The sequence below is a fragment of the Penicillium longicatenatum genome (genome assembly GCF_028827895.1).
Source record: "Penicillium longicatenatum strain IBT 33135 chromosome Unknown contig_3_segment0_segment0, whole genome shotgun sequence".
Taxonomy (NCBI): Eukaryota; Fungi; Ascomycota; class Eurotiomycetes; order Eurotiales; family Aspergillaceae; genus Penicillium; species Penicillium longicatenatum.
Window position 1 is genome coordinate 896280 of NW_026643121.1, and position 23293 is coordinate 919572.

Sequence of the window (23293 nt, forward strand, 5' to 3'; positions counted from 1 at the left end):
ATGAATGACACCTAATATCTTTGGGGACATTAGCCTTCATATATGTGCGCAAGATCATATTTGCTTTTATTGCAACACCATAGATTCTATTGATGAGTACCCACGATGTGGACCTTAATATTGATCTGCACAGGAGAGGGTCAACTCGGGGCTCAATGATGCTGATCATGCCGCTAGTGCTGCTCAGATTACGTATACTTTGTTTTTGAAGAAGCACATATTGGGCTTGGACCTTTTGCATTTGCCCCTTTTTTCCACCTTGATCGTCATAAACTAGTCTCAAGGCATTTGAGATCGACAGGCTGCGCTTGCAACGTGAAAGATAATATATCCGAGGAATGAAGAAAGGTGGTACAAATGCTTATCATTTCCAAAGTTGACTCTACGGAAGACTCCCTTCAAGTAGTATTTGAGTCATGCGATGAAACGCGCAGGCAAGACATTCAAGGTGTAACCATGTTTATCTCAAATACTTTATTGACCTTGAATGCTCGCTTCTGGTCATCAGGACTGCAGATCTGTCCCGCACTAAACACGAACATTTGGCCGTTGCTGGAATAAAGCGATCAGAGGTGAGAACAACTTCGGCCCTTGAGACTCTGGGCCCACGGATATCTGGGTTTCTCCCTGAGCTCGAAGTTCGTCCCACGAGATCCATTTCCAGGCGTCACATTTCTCCGGTTCCAAAAGCTTGATTTGCCACATTTTAGCTACATGCAAGACGCAGGGGTAAATAAAAAGTAAAATGTGATTAACTCACCTGCGGCTGAAGGGATGCATTGCTGACGATGCCTTGCATGAAAATGGTGATGTAGTGTTTCCCTTCAGCCTCCATGACATCGTTTGTGGCAGTCAGGAACTCCAACTTGAGAACTTCCAGGCCAGTTTCTTCAAGTATTTCTCGTGCCGCACAGTCTTCGAAGGATTCGCCAAACTCCAGATGGCCTCCTGGAAGAGCCCATGTTCCTGAATGAATCCCAGGAAGTTTAGCGGAGGTTGATCGATGGTTCCATTTGGACTAACCTGCTCCATGGCTCCCTTTTCTTTTGCCGATGATAAACTTGCCCTCCGTATTCACCACAAAAACTCCGACACCGACTCTGGGATCCATGATGTTGAGATCGACGATTTTGTTGTGCGGCAGAGAAATCTATTGGGTCTTCACTGCAAGGGGTGAGCACTGTGGGGCGTGCCGAGCGGGGTTCAAAAAAAGCAAAGCTCTCACCCAAGATTCCAAGATAGAGAGGCGGACAAGACTAAGGAAGTGTAGAAGGCAAAATTAGCTAGAGATAGAAAGAGCTCATAAATAACTCTTAGCGCCAATACCACATCCAACTCTAGACATTGCGCCTTGATCAAAATCCGCCTTGTGGCTTAGACCTCATGGCTGGGGCTTATCTACTGTAGGCACCAGGCACCAGTCGCACAAAGTGACGATCGGGATTTCAAACACGTTATTGCTAGGCAGACTTTTCTTTCGATTTGAAGTCTTTGTATGGGCAGACCCCTGTTCTATCCGTCGACGTGCATCCACTGAGAATCCTTGTCAAAATGCGGGAAACCAACGCACCCTCTGAGACACTGGGAAGAGAATATGATGGTGGATTAGCGCGAATGGATATTTTACAGAGGGAAATTTAGAAAACACTGTGAATATTCCAGTGCCTGAAGGTCGAAATCTGCTGGAAAAGTTGCCAACGAATGCCAATTATCTCAGGTGTCAAATTGCCGAATCTGGGTGCACCGGGGGGAGGGACTGAAGATCGTACAGCTTCCACAGGACAAAACTTCAGATACCCCGAAAAACTTCAAACAGAAAAATGTTGCCTTGATACATTCGTCATTGCTTCTCCACGTGAACAAGCCCCAGATTACTCCGGGAAACATCGGCTGCCATCCCATCAATAACATCAGACTGGAATGCCTCCGGGCTCTGAGTTCCATTTGCAGTGATTATTTTGGCCATCACAGGACTTCGCCCGATGGTAGGCCTGTCAAGGTCCACTTTCACATGGCTTTCCTTTGTTTCATCCATCTTCTGTATTACGTGAATGCAAAACTTGACAGATTCAGCAAGCTCTTGCTGGCTGAGCTTTCCGCCAATTTCAACTGTGCCTTGAATTACTGCGAATGATATCAGCAAAAGTGAGAACACTGAGGAAATCGTACTGACTAGGTCGGAATATATCAAATGCTCGGTCAAAGTTATGCTCATCAATCTCGCTGAGGACAGGTCTCTCTTTCCCCATCATCTGATTGTAAGAGCTTCCCACGGCCAACAAGAACCTAGTATATGCCTCGCGTATCTTCTGCGAATGCCAATTTGCCGCAGAGGCTTCGCCACATTGACCCTTCAGCGAGGCACATATCGTGACCGCCGCAGATAGCCCCCCCCCCCCCCCCACCTCGTTAGAGCAAGATGAACACCCGAGGAAAACAAGGGATCAATGAAGCATACCGCATCGCCAACAATGTGGATATAGGGGCTAGCATATGACGAGGCACTGTAAGACCAATCAGAAGCTGACTTCACATCCGAGACAAGCTCAGCATGCCCCAGCAGATCATGAAGGCCGGTCACGTCTTTGACATTGGCAAGAAAAAAATCCTTAGAGGACGGGGATCCTATCATTGCCTTCTTTGAGGCGACGCAGCTCTGCTGCGTTACCACACCAACTGATGTGGTTCTGTTGTGAAGAGGGATAAACCAAGCCCATCCCATTCCATCTGAAGCAAATCCGAGTCAGACACACAGAGCGCTTCCGGACATTGTAGACAGGCTCACCTTCAAGCACATGGAAATAGGGAGCACCTTCAGCACAAGTACCTGCTCCATATCTTCCAGCATTGCGAAAGTATCCCCAACTTGTCACATTCTTGAGCCCCGGGTTAAAAGAACGGTTCTTCAAATACTTCGTACTAACCAATCCGGCTCGCCCGGATGCATCCACGAGATATCCAAATCGAATAATGCCCGTTGTTCCATCTTTAGCAGACCACGATGCAGAAATAGGCTTCCCTGGATTTATGTCGGATGCTTCTTGATCGCCATAGGAGATGAAGTGAAGAGAATGAACTTTCACTCCGTCGAATACCTTTGCACCGGATTTTCCTGCATGCTGGAAGATAATGTTATCTGCTTCGGAACGAATGACGTTCCACGAGTGATTTTTCGGTCCCCCGGCAGCTAGGAAATCCGTGTCTGGTTTTCTATTAGCAGATCTCTGAGAGCGGGAGTCATAAATTGACTTACATGCGGCTGGCTTACTATTGAACCGGAATGCGGCGCCGTTCTGTGGATAAAATATAAGTTGAGAATGTATTTTGCTTACCTGAAATAGACTTACCTTATGCATGAAGCCGTGGTCCTCAAAGTCCGGCGTTAGGTCAATCAGATCCAGGTAGTGGCGCGTTGTTAGCAGCAAGCTTTCACCAATATGGTATCTATCAAGCCAGTCAAGTCATCTTTCAACACAAGCACAAAATTTAATGATTATTTACCTTTGGAATATGTCTGCCTCTAGCAATGCAGTTTGATGCCCTCTCTAGCCAATATCGATGCAGCATAGGAACCCCACGGGCCATCACCGACGACAAGTACCGTACAATCCACTGGAATCGACATGCTTTCCAGAAACGCTTTGTGTGTCCTAGGTATTCGTCTCCACAGTCCAGTTTGTGAAATTTTTTCAGAGAACCTGGATCTGCTCAGCCTTGTTAATACCAAATATGATTATCAGCTAATCTGTGTCTGTTTATCAGCAATGGAGCATATCACAATTCCCGCTCGTTCCGAGCCCCCGCGCTGCTGCTGATAAGATGCTGCACTATTGGGAAAAAACCATCGCTTTGAAATGCATACCCACATTTATACAGCCATGGCAGATACCCTGACATGTATAGGATACATCGTGGATCAATTTAAATATTAGTGGACGTCAATAATCGAGCCACTTTGCAGATATTGAAGTATGGCAATGGATAGAGTATCGCACGATCCCACCAGTCCCTATTGGTTACCCAAATTGGATTCCGCTGGAACAACTTATTATAGCAAGCCAACCTTGTCTATATGTGAATAATATGATCTGGCAACGTGGATCTCGGGGCTGCGCGGCATTTTGAAACTGCAGGTCACTGTCTACCTAGGGTGTACGTGGCTTCACTTTTGGGCACTTGAATCGTATTTCAAGTCTGTAGTCATTCTGATTCCTTTTGATCTCAAGGGCCCGTTATTTCTGTATGTGTGAATCAGTTGATTCACGTTACGGTCCATGTTCCTTGTATAAATTTATGCCCAAAACATGAAACCGTAATATTCAGTCGGAATACTACTACCCGAGTGTGTCACTTGGGCAAGTATTCTAGCTATGAGAAACATTGGAAAGACAATACGAAGAACTGCCCTGGTATTAAAGGCCTTTGATGATTCACATGGAATATATAGCTGAGAAAAATACCGAAAAAAAAAACAATTGATAAATATGGTCGTAAAGCTGTGAACAGAGTAATCTGGTCCGATACAAGTGAGACACTGGGATTCATCTTAACCTGATGTCCGAATTCAAAGAAACTAAATGCTGCAATCTGATAAGGTTGATGATCTCATTCAGATGTTTACTCCCTACCAGAACTTGAAACGCAGCACAACCCCAAGTAGTAGCATAGTCAAGGTAATGAAGAATTCCCTTTTCCCACTCTCTTTGCTTCTAAATTCCACCCACCCAGTACCGGAGCGCCGAGAAATTGCCAGAAAGGTCATCATGGGGGCATCGGCAATTCCCTGAGAGGCCTTGTTGGCAGGTATATCACCAGCGTAAGGAAAGACATACCGGCCCACAATCCGTTTGACAAGACCTTCGCGAGCCTGAAATCGCATGGCCATCCGGGCCCCGAGACGAGTTTCATTCGACTCCGACGATCAGAAACGAAAGCCTGTAGAAGGCCAACAAGATCCAGCTGGGATGGCAGGCCAGATTTGGCGTAGGGTTGTAAGATGTTACACAGCGCAGCGGCATCTTCCAGTACAGTTGGCGCCTTGCCCCGTATGGGGAGCGATCTTGTGCACGCTATCGCCCAGACAGACAATCCTGCCCCAATGCCATTGGGAAAGGAGATATTCCTCCAGAACAGTCGTGTTGAAGGTTTCGCGTCGCTCCCACACCTCGCCAAAGGTGATATCCTGCCAGTAGGGCTCACTACCAAATTTCGCACATCGCTGAGCTCCTTCATCGGACGAGAAACGTGTAGCATTGGTGTAGGTATAGCGTTGATCAAGACGGAAGAAAAGGAACCAGTAGATACGGCCGTTCTTGCCAATCACACTCAAAATACTCCAGCCATCATTGTAGCAAGGAATTTGTTGTCCAGCCACGAGCTTCAGGTGTGGCCTTGAGATACCAAACACACAGCCGTAGTCTGCTGTCATGGAGTCAGGGATTTGTGTTGAACTCTTGTCCGCCTCGGTCAATCACAGCATCTCGGTGCGGATTGTGCTATGGACGCTGTCTGCCCCCACGACAACATCGCCATCAAAACATGTTCCATCTGAAACATGCACTCGGACATGACTTTCAAATGATTCAACATGGTGGACTGTTTTACCACAGTAAAGTCGATCGGCGGCTGGAAGAGAGGCGCTCAAATGCTGGAAGACTGCTTGACGGTCCAAGAAGGCCAAGGGAAATCCAAATCTATGTGACCGCCATACAATTAGCCATTAGAGGTTGGATCAAGGGAGGAAGAGGACATAGAGTAGATGAGAGAAGCTCTTCTCTGAAGCTAGGAGCACTGGAAGGTCATCTGGCCATCTGACATGGACTATGCAGTCCAATAAAAGGAAGAAGAGGGTCAGACATACCGCTTGCGGAGAAGGTCAGGGAAATGACTGCGGTAGGAGAAACTGTCAGGATAGGTAATATATGCCGTCTCCAATGGGTGAACAACCGCCTCTAAGTTTGCATAGAGCCCCAACTGCTCTAAGATACGTGCGCCATTGGGCATGATCCCGATTGAAGCTCCTTCTTGTGGAGCAATCTCTCGACGCTTTTCTAGGATGACATAGTCAATACTAGCGCGGTCGAGACAGTGAGCGAGAGTTAGGCCGGCGACAGACCCGCCAACGATGACCACTTTCAAGGGCCCACTGCGGCGGGAATTTTTCATTTCTAAATTCGTCATTGAAAAATAGGAAGTGGCAAGTCTGTGAGCTGTGTTTAAACTCAATCGTCTTTCAAGTCAATACCTTATGCTCTGAAAAACAATATGTTGTCTTTGTTTGGTCGTCAAAATTATGGGCGGCAGCGGCAAGGAAGACATGAGGGAGAGTCATGATTTGACATCTATCCATGGTTTAAGTTGTGGGCAAGGTTTACAACTGGGTACCTTACCACGAAACCATACATAGTCTATATAAGCCCATCTAGGTGGGAATTATTGCGTCTGTGAACACATCAATTAACTAGGTGGTTATAATTACTATGCCATTCATGAACCATAATACAGGTGGAAGGCAGCATGTGCTACTAATACTCGTCTGTTGATTGGCTCTGTGTATGATTTGCGGCTGAACACATATGGGGTGACATTGGGAACAGGAGCCCAAGGATATTAAAACACCAATGCTGGCTCAAAGCCCTTAATCGCCGGTGCCCGTGAACGTGTCAAGTCCCTCCAAGCCCGGTCACTATTCATGACGCCTGATTCTGCTCACCGACACTCTACTGGCCAATACTGGCAATCAATATACTGTACACTCAAGCCTGCAGGAAAACTCTACAGGGATGAACCTCACTACGGGAATGCCCTTTCCCCTGCGTATCGGCTTTCACCAATCGGACCAGCCGAGAAGACCCTGGCACGAGCCTTGCGCGAACCCCAAGGAGTTTTCCAGGCAATTCTGGAGTGCAGGTTGCCCGGCAAGATAACCGGTTTCGCCTCGGGTTTGATTCCCCTATTACCCCCAGATTCAACATGAATGTGGCAAATTCACGCCCCAGCTGCTTCAATCCGGATATGCCAATGCAAATCCTCTCTTACTGGCACGGTCAGAATCATCTGATTCAAAGCACCCATTACCTTTCTAGGCAAAGTACATCTCTGCCTCTTTGGTCCTGTCTGTGGGGACCCTCAATCGTTCAGGGGAAATTTCACCGATGCCATCGCAAGAGCTTGGAATGGTTGTATCCACATGTAGGAGGATCCTCGGCGTAATTCATAGGGAACTGGGGCTCGACCCAGATCATGGACAGCTGCTGAATTCAGATGGGAGGCCTTCTTAATGGTGTTCGCGCGATAAGCCAAAAATAAGTTACGGTTATCTGGGGCAAAGTGGGATCCTGCTCGTCTCACTGATAAGGGCACGACAAGGTTATTATTGCCTGCGTCTTCATTTGAGACTTGGCGAAATCTTCCAGAATGCGGACTTGGCCTCGAGCTGAATGAGTGGCCAAGAAAGTATGTGCCGCGTGGTCTCTTATCTCTACCAAGTGAAGTTCAAAGGCTTCTGGACCAAAGGGTTCGATATGCCACCTTTGCTAACATCTAGCGTCTTTTATTTTGCATAATACTAGCATATTCTCTGAAACCCTTGTGAAATGTTACTCTTGGTACTCTAAACTGAATTAAAGAGGGCAATTGCTATCAAACACGGATGGTTTAACCTTCAAGTATATCAAGTGGGGTTCTTGGCCCGCATGATAACCCTCTAGATTATCATGATTCGCGTGGCCACACCACTCGTTTCATGGCTATCTAACCTAGTGGGGCCAATCAATTCAAAGAGAAAGGCCGAGATATTGACATCTTTGGGCCCGGTCACGCATCATCAGTGCATTCCACTGATAAGGAAGCCCAGGCGCTAAGACCCCCTCTTCAAACCAATCAAAGCCATGCGATGTATATCCTCGGGGTATTTTTGCCAGGTGCTACGATCTATACTCCACCGGAATCTTTAAGCTGGAGCTGTGATAAGGTGAATATAAACTACTCTTTCCCCCAGTCTTCCTCCCTTGTAGCAGTCGCGTTGAGAGCCCTTTCGAAGGTCCTTTCGCTTATTATTTTCATCTTTTGATCAGTCAAGTCGGGTCTCGCACCCGCTGACCTACGGCATGTCGGACCCATCTTTTGAAAAGCATGGAGACACTAAGGCTGCCCCGAGCAATGATGCCGAGGTAGCTATTGCAGGCGAGATCTATGATGTGACCGACCATGGTGCAGATTCCCAGCTGAAGCGTCAGTTGGGATCCCGTCATATCAGTATGATTGGTCTCGCGTCCTCCATTGGCATGGGTCTCTGGTTAGGATCGGGAACCTCATTGATGAATGCCGGACCTGCCGGTATCTTTATCGGCTACCTGCTATCTGGAAGTATCATTTGGAGTGTCAGCCATAGTATTGGGGAGATGGCAATTATGTACCCTCTTCCTAGCGCTGTAAGTATTCCGGTCTACGTTTTCTTTTCCTATCGATCTATCGGTCTTGGCTGACGCGGTGTCAAATTAGTTTGTTCAATGGACCAATACCTTCGTCGATCAATCTGCGGGTTTTGCTCTAGGCTGGGCTTACTGGCTTTCATTCTGGATCACAATCGCCAATGAACTCCAAGGTGTCGTGACAGTTATCGGCTTCTGGACAAGTGCCGTCCCGACAGCTGCCTTGATTACAATTTTCTGGCTCGTCATCGTCGCCATGAACGTCGGTGCCGTAAAATGGTTCGCCGAGATCGAAGTCGTCGCTGCCACCATCAAGTTCGGCTTCATTTTTATCGTTATCATCTCCGGCATTGTCCTATCAGCTGGTGGTGGTCCTAAAGGAGGTTACCCAGCAAGGCCAGGAGGTACCACCGGCTTCCAGTTCTGGAACGAAATGCCCTTCATCAATGGGTTCAAAGGATTTCTCTCCGTTATGCCAACGTGTATCTTCGCGCTATCTGGATCCGAGAATGCCGGTCTCGTCGCTGCTGAGACGAGCAATCCTCTACGATCGGTCCCCAAGGCAGTGAAGTCAATGTGGATCCGGTTGAGTCTGTTCTATATTCTTGGCAGTTTGATCGTCACTATCAACGTTAGCCCCACGGATGAGAACCTGTTTGGCGCATCCGGCACGAATGCGAGTCCTTTTGTCATTATGTACAGAAATGCTGGAGTGCAACCCCTCGCTCACATCATGAACGCTGTCATTCTCATCTCAGTGCTCTCCACTGGTGGTATCTCCGGATACGGTGGATCTCGTATCCTAGTTGGACTGTCACAGCTCAGCATGGCTCCAAAGGTTAGTCCGCTTCTCCACTTCATCTACACCTTGCTAACAAGGATCAACCTTTCAAAACATAGGTGATGCAGAACACCGACAGCTGGGGTCGTCCTTGGTGGGGCCTGGTCCCTACCCTCGTCATCGGAGGAGGCCTAGCCTACCTCAACGTCAGCGACAGCGGCTCAACTGTGTTTGGTTGGTTCTCTAACTTGACCTCGCTGTTTACTCTCTTCGGCTGGGGCATGATCTGTCTATCCAACATCCGCATGCGCGCCGCTTGGAAAGCCCAAGGTCGTAGTGTCGCCGAACTTCCATGGAAATCATGGGCCTTCCCATGGTCTGCCTATTGGGGTCTGTTCTGGTGTTGCCTGCTCATCGTTGTTGAGTTTTATCTGGCTGTATGGCCGCTTGGTGACAAGCCTAGTGCGAAGAACTTCTTCGCGAACTACCTTTCCGTTGTGGCCATTGTGATCTTGTACATCGGGGCAAAGATCTATTACCGCGGTCGACGGTGGAATGACCTCTTAGAGATCGACCTCGATGGGCCCCGGAGATTTTATGCTCCGAAAGATGAGGAAGATGGTCAGCGCAAGAGCTTCATGAAGAAGTGGATCAAATTCCCTACCAAGAATTGATCCATATGTAGATATTATACCTTTTCATAGAGATATCGTAATATGTGTTAATTCCAGCGAATTCCAGAGAATGACGAACTGTACCATCCCATTATAATGCTGTCCAGTTATAAATATGTGGCTCAGGTACATCTTGATGCAGCCGACCAGCAAGTTCGGCGACTTGTCAGTTCGCCGTCGCATCTTCCCGGGTCATTCTGAGGTGCATCTCCCCACAACCTTGGCACTTTCATTTGAAGAATCAAAGGCATTTACAACTGAACAATGGCTAAATTTGCAGTCAAATCGCTCGATCACCTCGTCCTGACCGTCCGCTCCGTCCCGGAGACGGTAGCGTTCTACACGACCCACCTAGGCATGCGACATGAGGTTTTCGCCTCACCAGCCAACCCCGCAGTTCAGAGGTATAGAGGAAATTGCCTTCCAAATCATCCGCTGGACATTTATTAATATACGTAGGCATGCTCTTATTTTTGGAAGCCAAAAAATCAATATTCACCAGTCAGGGAAAGAGTTCGAGCCGAAAGCACAAAACGTCATGCCCGGAAGTGCCGATCTGTGCTTTTTGACGGACGAAAAGGTGGAAAAAGTGCTGCAAGCTTTCAAAGCGGCTAAAATGGAGGTATGGCAACGCCTGTCTATTAACATGAATATGCACTGATCAATTGCAGGTTCTCGAAGGGGCCAAGATTGTGGATCGGACGGGTGCTGCTGGAAGGCTTAGGAGTGTTTATGTGAGAGATCCGGATGGGAATCTTATTGAGTATGTTCCACGAATATCCTTTCTAAAGATGATATGGCTAACTCTATTATAGGGTGTCCAATTATGCTTGATTGAAACTAGTTAAACTGACAGAAATTAAGATTGAGTTGCATCTAGCGTACATGTCGAAGGCTCGAAGAAGCCTTCGCTAATGAATAGATCACTCATATTTAGAACCGAGTAATCTTCGTCCAACGTAAGTACCGGTTGCTTATGCGGTCAGAGCCCAGAGTAAAAGACCCATAGCTCCGACAAGAGCCATATTTTGCTGAATGACAGATCCAGCCCCTGTGCTAGAGGTTGCAGTAGATGCCGTAGTAGAAGTGCCCTAGAAAAAACATAGTATCAGCACGTAAATCTCCAGATAAGCGAACTAAGACAAAGTGACATACCGTAGTAGTACCAGTAGCAGTAGTCGTTGCAGCCATATTAGTCGCAGTTGATGTACTAGTAAGAGACGCACACGAGCTCGCCGACGAGGAAGAGCTGGGCGTCGCAGAGTCGCTACAATTTCCAGCAGCGTACTTGACATCAGTACCGTAGTATTGCCAAATCTCACAAGTTTCGGCACACTTCAGACAGGTGCTGAGGTCCGAACTGTAGTTGGAGTTGGAGCAGTAACTGCCCTCCTGAGCCATCAAAATGACCTCACCTGACGTGCAAAATTAGTGGTTAGCGATATGTCTCCTAGAGATCGGATAGAATTGAAATACCGCATGCTTCATGGCAGTCATACAGAGGAGAGCCATTTTCGATAGTTTCCCGTTTTCCGAAGGCATCGTGCTGGGTCGCCAGCGCTGAAGATGCCAGCGCGGCTACACAGATAGCGGAGAAGCACAGGCGGACCATCCTGAAGATGAAGTATCAAGGTAAAATTAATGAATGGCTTATGTGGATGCTTTGGGTAGTGATTGTCCAGTAAAGAAAAGTCGGATCAATTCGATACTTTTATAGCTGTCGCACTGGCTCGGAGACTAGGACAAACGGCTTTCTTGTCAATGCCACCTAGATTATCCACTAGGTCAATTCCATCTTAGCTCTTAGTCTGATCAAGGATGCCAATTCTGTCTGCCCCACTTGGGACATCTCGGTAAGGTACCGCACGACTCGTCGCGCTCTTTAGCCGGGGCCGATGGTACAACTTAGATAGAGAATAAGCGAAGTGAGCCGTGAACACATGAATGAAACCATAAATTAGAGATTAAGTCTACATCGTCATGGAATTTGAGTGGTCAATGAACTGTTCACAATTCAGTCGAGGCTCATGTCGATGAAAACCTGACACATCCACCCATCTTAGCCCAACGAAGGATCAACCTCAAAGACTTCGGGGGCAACTTTCCTCCGGGAAACGCTATTGCTAAAGTCCCCAGTACCTCTTCATTCTTCATCGGAACAATCCGAAAATTGGAAGGAAGCGAGGGAAAAGAGGGGCATCTGGCCCCAATCACAGGCCCCGCTTGATCTTATCAATCTAATCTGCCCCGGCGAATACCCATCCGAGTAGCATCATCCCATAGAACCATGCTAAACTAGACTAGAATTTGCCGCCAAGATGAAGCTAAAATTTCATCTAGCTCAATCCGTCAGACCACCAAACCAATGATGGCTGGATTCATCCACACCCATGTGTCATTTACACCGTTCTCCCGTTGTCCGCTGCTCATTTCCCTGTTTAGGGCATGCGAGTGGCTATCACATGCCTGCTTGACCTGGACATGCAGTAGTTAGGTGGTACTCGGAACCTCAGACTGCATGTCCGACTATATCTCCGCTCCCATGGAAGAAGCTCGGAGTTGTGGATCGCATCCACATTTTTTGTCCCTGGGAGCTCGGTTCGTGCTACCGACACCGTCTGTCACTAAGTTTTGATCTCGGAGCTTTGGGCTTGAGACTATTTAATGTAGCTGCCGATCTTTCTTTCATCGAACCAAGCTTACTTCTTCTTTAAGGTCAAGCTCTGGCAGCTGCATTCTTGTTTACATCAGACACGGATAGATATTATACACAGTCATGCGCGGTTATACAGCTCTCCTGGTTCTTGCCAGTCTTTCCTTCACACCATGCCAAGCTGCCACAGACATGGGTCCAGCGGCCTTCCTGTGGCCTCCTGATCGGGCTTGGTCGAGCGCTGCCGATAATACCGCCCCATGCGGGTCCAATGCAGATATTGGCAATCGGACCGAGTTCCCTCTCAGTGAGAACCTACCTCCCATGAAAACCCATGAGCATATCTAACATCTACCTACAGCCAATGGCGAGGTATCACTGGTCCTGCAGGACGAGTCTTACAATGTCAATCTCGCCATCTCCTACCACAGCAGTAAGTACTTCAACACTATCGGTGAGAAAGAATCATGTAAACTAAACTCTTCGTCATAATCCAGATCCAACTTCCAACAATGACTTCGTAACCGATGTCTCCGGCACAAATTTCCCCGACCTCTACCCCGGACATGAATGTTATTCCATTCCAGACGCACCTTCAAACACGTCCTCGGGTGACAACGCCACACTGCAGCTGAAGTACCAATCCACATTTGACACCGATACAAACAAGACGTACTATGCTTGCGCAGATATTACATATGTCGCCCTGGCCGATTTCACCACTGACGTTCTTTGCTTCAATGTGTCGGTTGCTACTTCAACTGCCACCCCCACAGCTACAAGCACCAGTACAGCTAAGTCCGGTGGTCTGTCTGGGGGTCAGATTGCTGGTATTGTTGTCGGGTGTGTTGTGGGTGCTGCTCTGATTGCGGGTGGTTTGTTCCTCTTATGGGGTCGACACCAGCGCAAAATTCAGCGAGATAAGGTTATTGCTGTTCGAATGGGTGATTGGGGAAATAATGTGCAGAAGACGGTATCGGGTGAGGAGGGTCAGTCGCAAGCTTAGACAAGGTCTTGTGTTGGTGGACGTTCAGGTCATGAGATGTGCACATGATCAGGCGGTTTTTGTTCTAATTATGACTAATTCGTGATGAGTTTGCTTCGAATATACACTTCGTAGAGTTAATACCTCTGACTTTCGTGACCGAGAAATTCTAATATAATAGAAGATGAACAAGAAATAGGTCGAGATAGGGGATGCTAGGCCCTAGGAAGGGTTCATAGATCTCAACGGCGATCGATGATATCATCAGACGAACAATTACCTGAAGCGGTTTAGGTCACCAGATTGAAACGCCATTCACAGGAGTTGGATCTCTTTTCCCGAACCTTGAGATGAGGCTCAAAAGATCTATAAGATAAAATTTTCCAAATTAAATATTATTCTCATGAACAACTTTCAGATAAATGCACGTGTGCTTACGAGGAGTCACTTGAACCGTGCATATTCTCCTGCGCCGTCTACCCGACTCTGGCTTGCCAAGAGCTTTGAAGAATCTTCATCGTCCATATCCAGCAACAATGTATAATTAATGCCTCAATCATTCTCATAGCGAATGAATAAATGCTCAAAGCTCTTGAAACACCCGTACTATAGTTAACCAGGATGAATGAGACCCGAATTAGATCCACACGGGCTGAACCCGACCCGGTCTCATCTCGCCCGGTTCCATCAATGACGTTATGATCCATTCGGCATATCCCAAAACAGGGGGCAAGGGATAGGGCCGATGCCCTAGCCCCTACACAGGAACGAATATTTAAGATCGTCCAGGGGAACTATTATTTAATCTTTGCAACCCCCAAAATGGAGTGAGAAACCGTCAGAATGTCGAAAGGGCCATTTTAAGCCATTTTCCGACCTGTTTGACCTGGGAAAAGAGGGTTTCTTCCTCCCCTAACCTACAACTAACAAATATTGATCAGATCGATCGACCGATGGATCGTTTTAAGAAATTATTTTACCTATAGAAGACAAGATATGGAGGGTTATCGATTCCTGGATAATGTCTCCGGAATCAAAGTTGCCGCCATATACGCCACTCCCCACTAGCGGGGGCGCCCCGACTGGTCCAGGTACGCAGTCCCCGTTCAATCGTTTCCCGCACACCTGTCCACCCCCGGCTTCGGTGATGATGACCTACTTCCAATCTCTGCAAAGATCTTGGAGAAAATTGTACATCCTAATATGTTTCAAGACGGGTCTCTGACTGCAAAGCCAACGCAATTGAATTTTACACCCGGTCTTCTAGTGATTTCTGGCTAATTGTGTTTTTGATTAGATTAATTTTCATTCCAAGTCCACGAATGCTCGGACTAATCGAATTGATTTTCTGTTATCGCTCAACATCGCATAATCTTTGCCCTCCCTTTGTCCGATTTCATATAAGATTTCATTGGATACGCGACACACGGCTTCTATGATGATTGACCACTTCCCTTTCTGCAAAGAATCCTGAGGAAACCTTGTCTATCTACATATACATTGTTTTAAATTGGTCTCTGAGTTGCCGTCGCAATCTGAATTGGAAATTGAATAGACTTATTCTATGAAACAAATATAAGTTATTAAAAATTTCACAAAAGACATCGCTACCGCTATTTATCATATATCCAGAGGGACCTTTCTTGAGACTATTAAGTGTGGCCACCACTCGTAGAGCAATTATTCTCACGAACGCAACTATTGGAAGCCAATAAAATAGTAGTAGTCGTGGAAATCAGGTACCGTTTCATGAGTGGGTCATAAGCTCTTTTATCTTATGTCTCGTGCTCACTTGATTCAAGTTGTGGTTTGGTGACTTCCCGGGCTCGAATCCATGAGGGTCTAGCCAAACCCCAATTTCCCCAATATTTGGCTGATTTATTTGTTCGTATATTAATGTTATAGAAATCGTAGAGCGTTTTGTTCTCCATTGTTCCATTTCCTGGATATTCTTAATCGTAAGTTTCGGGGAGGTGTATAGAGAGTAAGAATGCGCCTGATGCCCCGCGATTACGAGATCGGCAATCGGTAAGCCGCTTTGACGGGAGGGCTGCATCAGCAAATGGCCTGGCCCCGACATGTCATTCCCGACCTGACTCTTTCCCTGGTCCAAGACTTCACTGGAAAATTGTATGTAGGAAAAAGGTTACTAAATGTATTTCCGAGAAGCCCGATCCACGGGACACTCACAAATGGATTCCCTCGTGGTTGGTCATGATGATCAAGCTTCGCCGCTATTAATCAGCCGAAGGCCGTAATTCCGCGATTTCGCCGCTGTTGCCAGGGGTCCCGGATATAACACGGCTCACTAAAAAAAAGTCTCATTAGCCATTGCTTACTATTTGTTCTTAAAACCGCGGAATCTCACCGAGAAAAGTTGTCATTGTACTTCCTATCAGCAGAACAGAACAGATTCAACGTATAAAAGCAATGGCAACCCGCGCACTTCGACCGGCTTCCAATCTCCACTCCATCTGCCGCACCTTGGGATCCACTACACGACGAACGACTTTATTATCTGCCCAAGCCCCGCAATCAAAGGTGTCCTTGCCCCTCCGTCCTTTCTCAACTTCTCCCACTTCCCAATTCCAGTCCTCCAGCCCTATATACTCTTCAGCCATGTCTATCGACGCTCTCATCCAAGCGGCCCAGAACCGCCGCACTATCTACAAGCTGGGCAAGAACAGCCCCGTCCCCGATGCTAAGATCGAGGAGCTTGTCAATGCTGCTATCCTGAACGTCCCCAGCTCGTTCAACACCCAGTCTACTCGCCTGGTTGTCCTCCTGAAGGAGGAGCACGAGCGTCTGTGGGACATCGCTGCCTCCACCTTCGAGGGCCTCGTCGCTTCCGGCGCCGTCCCCGAGGAGACCTACAAGAACCAGACTCTGCCCAAGCTGCAGATGTTCAAGGCCGCCTACGGAACCGTACGTCCCACCTTCACCGCAAATCAGTCAAAACATACTAACTTTATTTAGATCCTCTTCTACGAGGACCCCGCCCACATCAAGGTCTTCCAGGAGAAGTTCGCTTCTTTCAAGGACCACTTCGAGCCCTGGGCTGACCACTCCAACGCCATGCACCAGTACTTCCGTATGTTCTCACCCATATCTTCCTCAATGCCAATGAATACCAATACTAACAAACAAATCAGTCTGGACCGCCCTCGAGTCCCTCGGCTTCGGCGCCAACCTCCAGCACTACAACCCTCTCATCAACGAGCCCGTTGCTAAGCAGTGGAACCTGCCCACCGAGTGGCGTCTGGTTGCCCAGATGGTCTTCGGTAGCCCCGAGGCTCCTGCTGGCGACAAGGCTCAGAAGCCCATTGAGGAGCGGGTCAAGATCTTCGGCAAGCAGTAGGCGATTCTGCCCCCCTTTATGTCTTGAATGAATTTCCTTTGTTTGGCATCTGACGCTGTTGTGTCATTTTATATCTTCGCGAGCACATATTTGAATTATTTGAGCATGCGGAATATAGAGTAGAACAAAATAGAAGATTCTATGCACTTGTGTTGATGCTGAGACCAATTTCTTGTTCTATATTCTTTTTTCAATGTAGATCTCTTCCCCATAGAGAGCAGTCCGTGTCACATCAAACTTAATCTTGTCCACAGTCGAACTTAGTTCCTCTCATACCTACTGTAGCCTTAATTTTCGGCTTACGGAAATTAAAGTGCATAAGTTGCACAATAAGGTTACGCCTGGTGAGGTATTGTTTCAGTCTAGATTGGGAAATAAGTTGTCCACGAAGGCACTAAACAGCCATATTGAATAGAGAACTATTGCATTCGCATCTACATCCAGGGCCAATGGACTCGCAATATTGCAAAACTGCAACGATGAGTTTCTACTCCATTTCATGTCTAACAGTCATCTCACGGGTCATAAGAATATTTGATGTACAATTCTGGGATGAAAGAAATGCTCCGCCCGAAACTCAGTGAAACCAACACACTTATCCAATTTCGAAAGCACCGCTATAAGCCCAGAACCCCACGTATGAAGGGAGATCTACCGGCTCGTACGGTACCAGTACTCAGGAGCGTCAGCAAGACATTCGCCAACAGTAACAGCTATTCCAAAAGACCTCAGGTTAGCAAAGAAAATCACTTTCAGATTTCATCCCAACTCAGGAAAGGGAAGTCACACTCTCATGTCCCCGCAATGCAATCTCCGTCAACATATTATCCAACAAAATCTCCACGGTGGTCTGATGAGTATCATGCGCCAGCACAATAGTACCGCCAGCATCCAATTCCGCCCGGAACTTCTCAAAGCTTCGCCAGCTATCGTCGGGATGATCATTCTCGTAGTCCTTTGTATCAATACTGGCTCCGATGACATGGTACTTCAGTTCTTTCATGGCATTTAACACATCGGCTGTGACCATCAGGTAGGGAGCACGCATGTAGGTTGGGAAAAAGCCCAAGATTCGCATGAAGGCGTCTTCGAGGTCTGTCATTTGGGTGATGATTTCGTTGTAGCTTAGAGTGTCAAGAGAAAGGTGGCCCCATCTAAATGGAAGGTGATTGGCTTAAGTATTAGGGTGCCAGGTTTCATCTGGTTCCTGGTCTAGTTTGTGGGATGCTGTGGGTTGGGAAGATAACGCACGTATGGGAACCAAGCTGGTGTCCTTCAGCCAAAGTACGTTGTACTAACTCGGGGAATGAATCGATGTTGCCTTTGTTGACGCCATTCAGGAAAAAGGTCGCGCGGGCATTATGTTTGGTGAGGGTGTCGAGCATCTGTCCGGTGTAAATGAACGGCCCGTCGTCGAAGGTGAGTGCAACAGTGTTTGGGACGTTACAGTGGGTGATGATAAGTCCATATGGGAGCTGGGACCCTTGTCGCTTTGTAGCATTGAGAAAGTGGTCTGCCGGGACGAACGGAGTGGAGGAGTGTGGTATCACAATTGCTGAGGATAGGCCGATGAGAAGAGATACAGCAGCGAGAAGGCCGCGAAGATGCATGATGAGCGAGTGCGGCTAACGATGTACGATGTATGATGTAGACAGCATAGAATTTTAATAATTGGAGAGGACGAAGGAACATGGGAGTGCATGTTTGAGTGTTTATGTGTTAAGCAAAAGGTAAGCACCGACATCGTAGTTGCCATTACTGGGATAAGCTCATTCGTTTTACGTTATGAACAATTAAATTTCATATTGAATCCCCTCATATCAAAGACATTGAACCTCCGATCGCCCATAAAAAGATATGAATACATCTGGGGACAGATAAGTGTGGTTAAAGGCAGATTAAAACAGTTTCCCCTTTGCCATTTGGCTCCAACCTCGGTTGCAGTTTATACAAGAGGAAAAGAAAGTGAATAATCCCCAGATTTTCAATCCGCGGACCGTTTAACCCTTACGGGTCATGCGCTTCGACGACCGACGCTGCTCCTTCTGACTCTCACGGTCCAGATACTTTCGTTGCTCATCGGCAGTCATACCACGCAGAAGACGCTCGCGCTCTTCCTTCTTGATCTTTTCAGCAGCCAACTTGCGCTCCTCGGCCTTCTCTTCCTCCTCAACACGGCGCAGCTTCTTAATTTCGTCCTCGCGAACATTGCGAACCTTGCGCAGGACCTCACCACGGAAGTGGGCAGCTGCGACAAGCTTATCTCCGAAGCGCAAGAATTGGTTGAAGAGGGGAACGGTAGCGGCATAACCGGCGGCGGACGAAAGGTTGACCGAAAGCTGAACACGCTTCTTGGGAACGGTCTCATCAATCCTAAGGGTGACATTAGCCGGTGAATTAGAGAGCTATTCGGTATGATCGACTTACTTGGTAGGCTTATCGACGGGCTGGTCAGTCACGATCAAAAACTCAAAGTCATTGCCAGCCTGCTCGATGGCCTGGATGAGCTCCTTGGTGAGAAGAGTTTCAGTGATCTCAGCGCTCTCGGACATCACAGTAACCCAAGAGGGAAGCTTGGGGTGGTCCTTGGAGAAGGTAATCGAGGCATCGTAGCGATCAGTACGAAACTTGCGCATGTGGCTCTTGTGAACCACTGCCCAGATGAATCCGTCGTAGGTCGAGTTGTTCACTTTCAGGGGGAGTATCCTTGGCGAAGACCGGAACCAAATCCTTCTCCTTGCCATCAAACGCGTACATCAGAGCCTCGTACTTCTCACTAGGGGCCTCCCAGCTCTCAAAGAAGAAGCTGAAGGCGTACTCCATAAGGTAGGTAATGGGGTTGTAGCGCTTGGGCATCTTCAGGGAAATGTCGAGGAAAGCAACATTCTGGCGACCAGTCGCATAAGTAGAGAACTCGTGGGCTGACTTCTCCTTCAGGCTCTTCTCCGGGTTGGCCAATTGCACGGTGATGGTCTCATCATCGCTGGTGCGGGCAATGCCATCAAATCCAACGACAGCAAACTCCTTCTGGAGGGAAGGGATGTGAGCTTGGGCCCACTCACGCGCCTTGCGGCGGTTCTTCCGCGTACCCCAGACATGGAAGAGAACTAGGAGTAGGACGAAAGGCATGATCATAGCCTCCTGCATGAAATCCTTGGGAGAGGTCCGTTCCCATATCCGGTACCATGCTGTATAAGGAGCAGTGGCTCCAAGCGTATTAGCAGCCGCGATGGTGGTCGAGTCAGCGATAATGGACGCAGGCGATGGATTCGGGGCTTCGACAAAGTCGGCGAAATCTACGGAAGAACTGCGGTCAGATTGAGATTCCTCGGGAGATGCAATTGCGCATAAGAAGGCTTACCATCATCAGAGCCGGCGCCAGATGGCTGGCTGCCAAATACGTTCTTGAACACACCCGCCATGGTTGAATGGAGACTCGAGGGTGGGTGGAAGGGAAAGGAGGTTGAGAGAAATGAAGTGCGGAGCTAAGCTGCGCCGGCACTAGCGCCCCCACGCAATTCTCCAGTTTTTTTTTACTACAATCGACACATGACATCCAAAACCAAGTCCATAATTCAGATTCCTGTTTCCTGTATATCCCCTTGTATCCCTGAAACCGAAGATAATACAAAAAATAAACTCGAGTGAGTGTGGTATCCAAAAAGAAGAAAGAATAACCAGTAAAGCAAGCCTCGAAAAGAAAATGCCACGCCAAAAGTCCACACAGAAACCCAATTTTGTACAATCCCGCTTCCAAGTAAACCAAATCCAAATCAACAAAGGAAAAAAACAAAATGAAAAACAAAATAAAGTCGTAGCAGTCATTAAAAGCGAGTCTTGCTCGAGGGGAGAGAGAAGTTGGAAAGAGTTGCGGTGTTCAATGGCCATAGGCCGGGGGTGCATCATCCTGAGAGCGAGCCCAGAAGTTGCTGCAGGTGTTGTTCATCAGCTTGTCTTCGCGCATTCGACGGGCAATTTCACCCGCTAGTCGCTCAACAAGAAGAGGGTCAACAGAGTCTCCCTTGGCTTCCTCGTCTTCTTTGGTGAATGGAAGCACGGTGGCAGGCAAAGGGTGGCGAGCAGCACCTGAGGAGGGACCGGCTTCAGCCTTCTCGTCGTGGAAGCTGGGTCGCAGGGGCCGAGGGGTAGCATCTACATCCTGGACCTGGGAGGCGCGGATTGTCTCTTGGCCGTATGGTTCCTCGTGTGTCATGGTAGCCCGAGGATGCGCTGGTCGGGAAATGCTCATTCGATCCCGTTCGGGGATTGTCTGGAGGTGGAAGTCTGACTCGGGAGATAATGGTGGGGTCACAGGGTCGTCAGACTGCTCATTCACAACTGGCAAGGGCGCAGAGGCGATTGATTGAGGACCGGTGGACTCGGCATGGCTGCCATCGTCACTAACACTCATGGCGTCATCGGTCGTCTTGGGACGACGCAAATCCACCACACGCTTCTTTCGTCTACGAGAGTGAGCCTTGGAATGGCGTCCCGCGCCCAAGCTGAGACCATAACTACTGAGCGAATGGCTTGATATAGATGGTCGGCTTTGCAGGGAGACGGTGCTACCGGTCTCATGTACAGATGACGACATGCTACCGACCTGCGAATGGGTTCGAGACAGAGTTGGACTCAAAGGCGATGCTATGCTAGCAGGAAACTCGCTGGGATCAGAAGGAGATGTCCAGGCGCGGTACACCACCTCATTAATGGAAGGTGTGAAAAGCGACAGGGTGCGTTGGGAATCTGTCAGGGCGGCGAGGCGCAATAGGTTTTTCTGTGAGAACAGGGAATGGGTCTCGACTGAGTCTAGGGACAGAGACGCAATTTCGGATTCGTTCAGCGCATTTCCAAGCGAGTCGACAGGGTCCTGTGGTGGGCTCGCCAGCGGGTCTTGGCCGGGACCTTCGGTGGTCGCTTGGATGGTATTCTCAGTCTGGTTCTGTGCATCCTCCCCTGCGCGATATTCCGGAACCCATAGGCGAAGCGACAACCGATGAATGATTGCGGGCAGTTCATCCATAAACAGTATGCGTAATTGAGCTTCGATCGCTTTCTGGAGGAAGTCGCGCACGAATGGAATAGAGTCGAATGTTGACGAGACTTTGAGCGATTCAAGGGGATCATTGCGAAAGACGACAGTTATGCCCTTTTGCTTCGAGAAAACTAGTATGACGAAGCCGGAGAGCTTGAAATCGGAGAGTGTGATTTGGAGAGGGATGGTGAGCGGGGTACTAAATTGCGATACAGGTTAGCATAGCGCTACGACCGCTACGTGGCGCGCAAGTTGCGGAGGCACTTACGCAGCTGCCAGTGGTTTCGGCGATGCAAAAGAAGGGCGCGTGATCAAGTAGGTGTTGAGTGGGTTCGCTTGGACTCTGGTCTTGAGGGTCAAAAAGGCGTCTCCGGAATAAGACATCTTAAAAATGCCGCGAAAGCGATCCTCTGCAAGGTCTCCGATCTCCAGAATTTCTAAATCAGGGGGCATAGACCCCAAGTTGAGTTCGGTCACGATAATGTCATCGACGATGATGGGAGGTTTCGGCGATTTATTGAGGGCGGCTGTAAGCAGTTCTTGGGCACGAGTGTAAAAACCCGCGTCTGCCATCAAAGGCGACCAGTTGAAGTTGAACGCCATGCCCTCGCATTGAGAAGGAAATGAAACGAGTAGAGGACTGGAAAGTAACGAAAAAAGCGCGCCGGGGAAGTGGAGGCGAATTAAGGAGGAAAGGCGCAATGAAAAAAAAAAAAAGGAAAAAGAAGATCCCGAGGTCACAGGTCACAAGTCACAGGCTCTGACCTTGCCTGCCTTTACAACATCATTTTCTTTCTAATTTAAATCAGATTCCTACTCCTGTTTCAGTTTCCTATCTTTCAGTACTTTACTTGTTTCTACTTGATTTGATCCTTTGGCATGACGGTTGAGAATCCAGAATCCAGAACAAGTCCGGGTACGTCACATCTTCGACTTTGTGCAGCCGGTCCCACTCTTTCCGACCAGCCCCGAAGACATTCCCACTTGGGGCTTCATTGGACCATTCACGTTTCCTTTAGCTTCTACGAAACAGTGTGGGATGCATAAGTCTTCTTTTGATCCGGCGCCACCAATCCGAGAATAGGACTGGGGAAAGGGGGGAAACAAAACATTGAAACGCGATGGTCGAAGTTTTACGCGGGCCAAAAACAGGCATGACCTACGCCGATCTCACGAGGGCCTGAGTCCAGCCCGCACGTTCGGGTCTTTTGTGTCTTATAGTCTCCCCGTACTCCGTACTCGGGGTCAGATGCGCCGCAATACGGAAAGTCTCTGATTGGTCCAAGCTGCATATCAATGCTGTAGCTATACATCTGTATCGAAGACTGGAGTGGTCGGGAGACTCCTCTTTGCAATCTGACAGATCTATCATATC

The 23293-nt window shown here is 48.2% G+C and overlaps 10 protein-coding genes across 10 annotated transcripts; 3 read left to right on the forward strand and 7 right to left on the reverse strand.

Annotated features, from left to right (window-relative positions):
* Nucleotides 1-528: 528 nt before the first annotated feature.
* On the reverse strand, nt 529-1111 carry N7484_005695 (nucleotide triphosphate diphosphatase NUDT15; the record flags this gene model as incomplete). Its single annotated transcript, XM_057116114.1, has 3 exons — nt 529-690; nt 761-966; nt 1024-1111. The coding sequence occupies 3 exons, from the start codon at nt 1109-1111 to the stop codon at nt 529-531; spliced, it is 456 nt and encodes a 151-aa protein (XP_056971997.1).
* A 729-nt stretch (nt 1112-1840) lies between these two features.
* N7484_005696 (NAD(P)/FAD-dependent oxidoreductase) lies at nt 1841-3625 on the reverse strand (the record flags this gene model as incomplete). The annotated part of the gene is made up of 7 exons (XM_057116115.1): nt 1841-2124; nt 2174-2405; nt 2459-2727; nt 2786-3202; nt 3269-3293; nt 3348-3444; nt 3579-3625. The coding sequence occupies 7 exons, from the start codon at nt 3623-3625 to the stop codon at nt 1841-1843; spliced, it is 1371 nt and encodes a 456-aa protein (XP_056971998.1).
* Nucleotides 3626-4999: 1374 nt separating this feature from the next.
* pyr5 (FAD-dependent monooxygenase pyr5) lies at nt 5000-6180 on the reverse strand (the record flags this gene model as incomplete). The annotated part of the gene is made up of 3 exons (XM_057116116.1): nt 5000-5421; nt 5605-5693; nt 5861-6180. 3 exons carry the CDS (start codon nt 6178-6180, stop codon nt 5000-5002), a joined length of 831 nt encoding a protein of 276 aa, XP_056971999.1.
* A 1928-nt stretch (nt 6181-8108) lies between these two features.
* Nucleotides 8109-9887, forward strand: N7484_005698 (putative amino acid transporter; the record flags this gene model as incomplete). Its single annotated transcript, XM_057116117.1, has 3 exons — nt 8109-8432; nt 8503-9270; nt 9333-9887. The coding sequence occupies 3 exons, from the start codon at nt 8109-8111 to the stop codon at nt 9885-9887; spliced, it is 1647 nt and encodes a 548-aa protein (XP_056972000.1).
* A 974-nt stretch (nt 9888-10861) lies between these two features.
* Nucleotides 10862-11499, reverse strand: N7484_005699 (uncharacterized protein; the record flags this gene model as incomplete). Its single annotated transcript, XM_057116118.1, has 3 exons — nt 10862-10978; nt 11043-11302; nt 11364-11499. The coding sequence occupies 3 exons, from the start codon at nt 11497-11499 to the stop codon at nt 10862-10864; spliced, it is 513 nt and encodes a 170-aa protein (XP_056972001.1).
* A 1164-nt stretch (nt 11500-12663) lies between these two features.
* On the forward strand, nt 12664-13546 carry N7484_005700 (uncharacterized protein; the record flags this gene model as incomplete). Its single annotated transcript, XM_057116119.1, has 3 exons — nt 12664-12847; nt 12902-12973; nt 13038-13546. The coding sequence occupies 3 exons, from the start codon at nt 12664-12666 to the stop codon at nt 13544-13546; spliced, it is 765 nt and encodes a 254-aa protein (XP_056972002.1).
* A 2409-nt stretch (nt 13547-15955) lies between these two features.
* On the forward strand, nt 15956-16883 carry N7484_005701 (nitroreductase family protein; the record flags this gene model as incomplete). Its single annotated transcript, XM_057116120.1, has 3 exons — nt 15956-16450; nt 16502-16616; nt 16678-16883. 3 exons carry the CDS (start codon nt 15956-15958, stop codon nt 16881-16883), a joined length of 816 nt encoding a protein of 271 aa, XP_056972003.1.
* Nucleotides 16884-17534: 651 nt separating this feature from the next.
* N7484_005702 (chitin deacetylase) lies at nt 17535-18493 on the reverse strand (the record flags this gene model as incomplete). Its single annotated transcript, XM_057116121.1, has 3 exons — nt 17535-17596; nt 17673-18037; nt 18135-18493. 3 exons carry the CDS (start codon nt 18491-18493, stop codon nt 17535-17537), a joined length of 786 nt encoding a protein of 261 aa, XP_056972004.1.
* A 390-nt stretch (nt 18494-18883) lies between these two features.
* N7484_005703 (CCDC47 family protein) lies at nt 18884-20305 on the reverse strand (the record flags this gene model as incomplete). The annotated part of the gene is made up of 4 exons (XM_057116122.1): nt 18884-19256; nt 19311-19536; nt 19574-20179; nt 20245-20305. 4 exons carry the CDS (start codon nt 20303-20305, stop codon nt 18884-18886), a joined length of 1266 nt encoding a protein of 421 aa, XP_056972005.1.
* Nucleotides 20306-20760: 455 nt separating this feature from the next.
* On the reverse strand, nt 20761-22521 carry N7484_005704 (MDM34 family protein; the record flags this gene model as incomplete). Its single annotated transcript, XM_057116123.1, has 2 exons — nt 20761-22117; nt 22187-22521. The coding sequence occupies 2 exons, from the start codon at nt 22519-22521 to the stop codon at nt 20761-20763; spliced, it is 1692 nt and encodes a 563-aa protein (XP_056972006.1).
* Between the last annotated feature and the right edge of the window lie 772 nt (nt 22522-23293).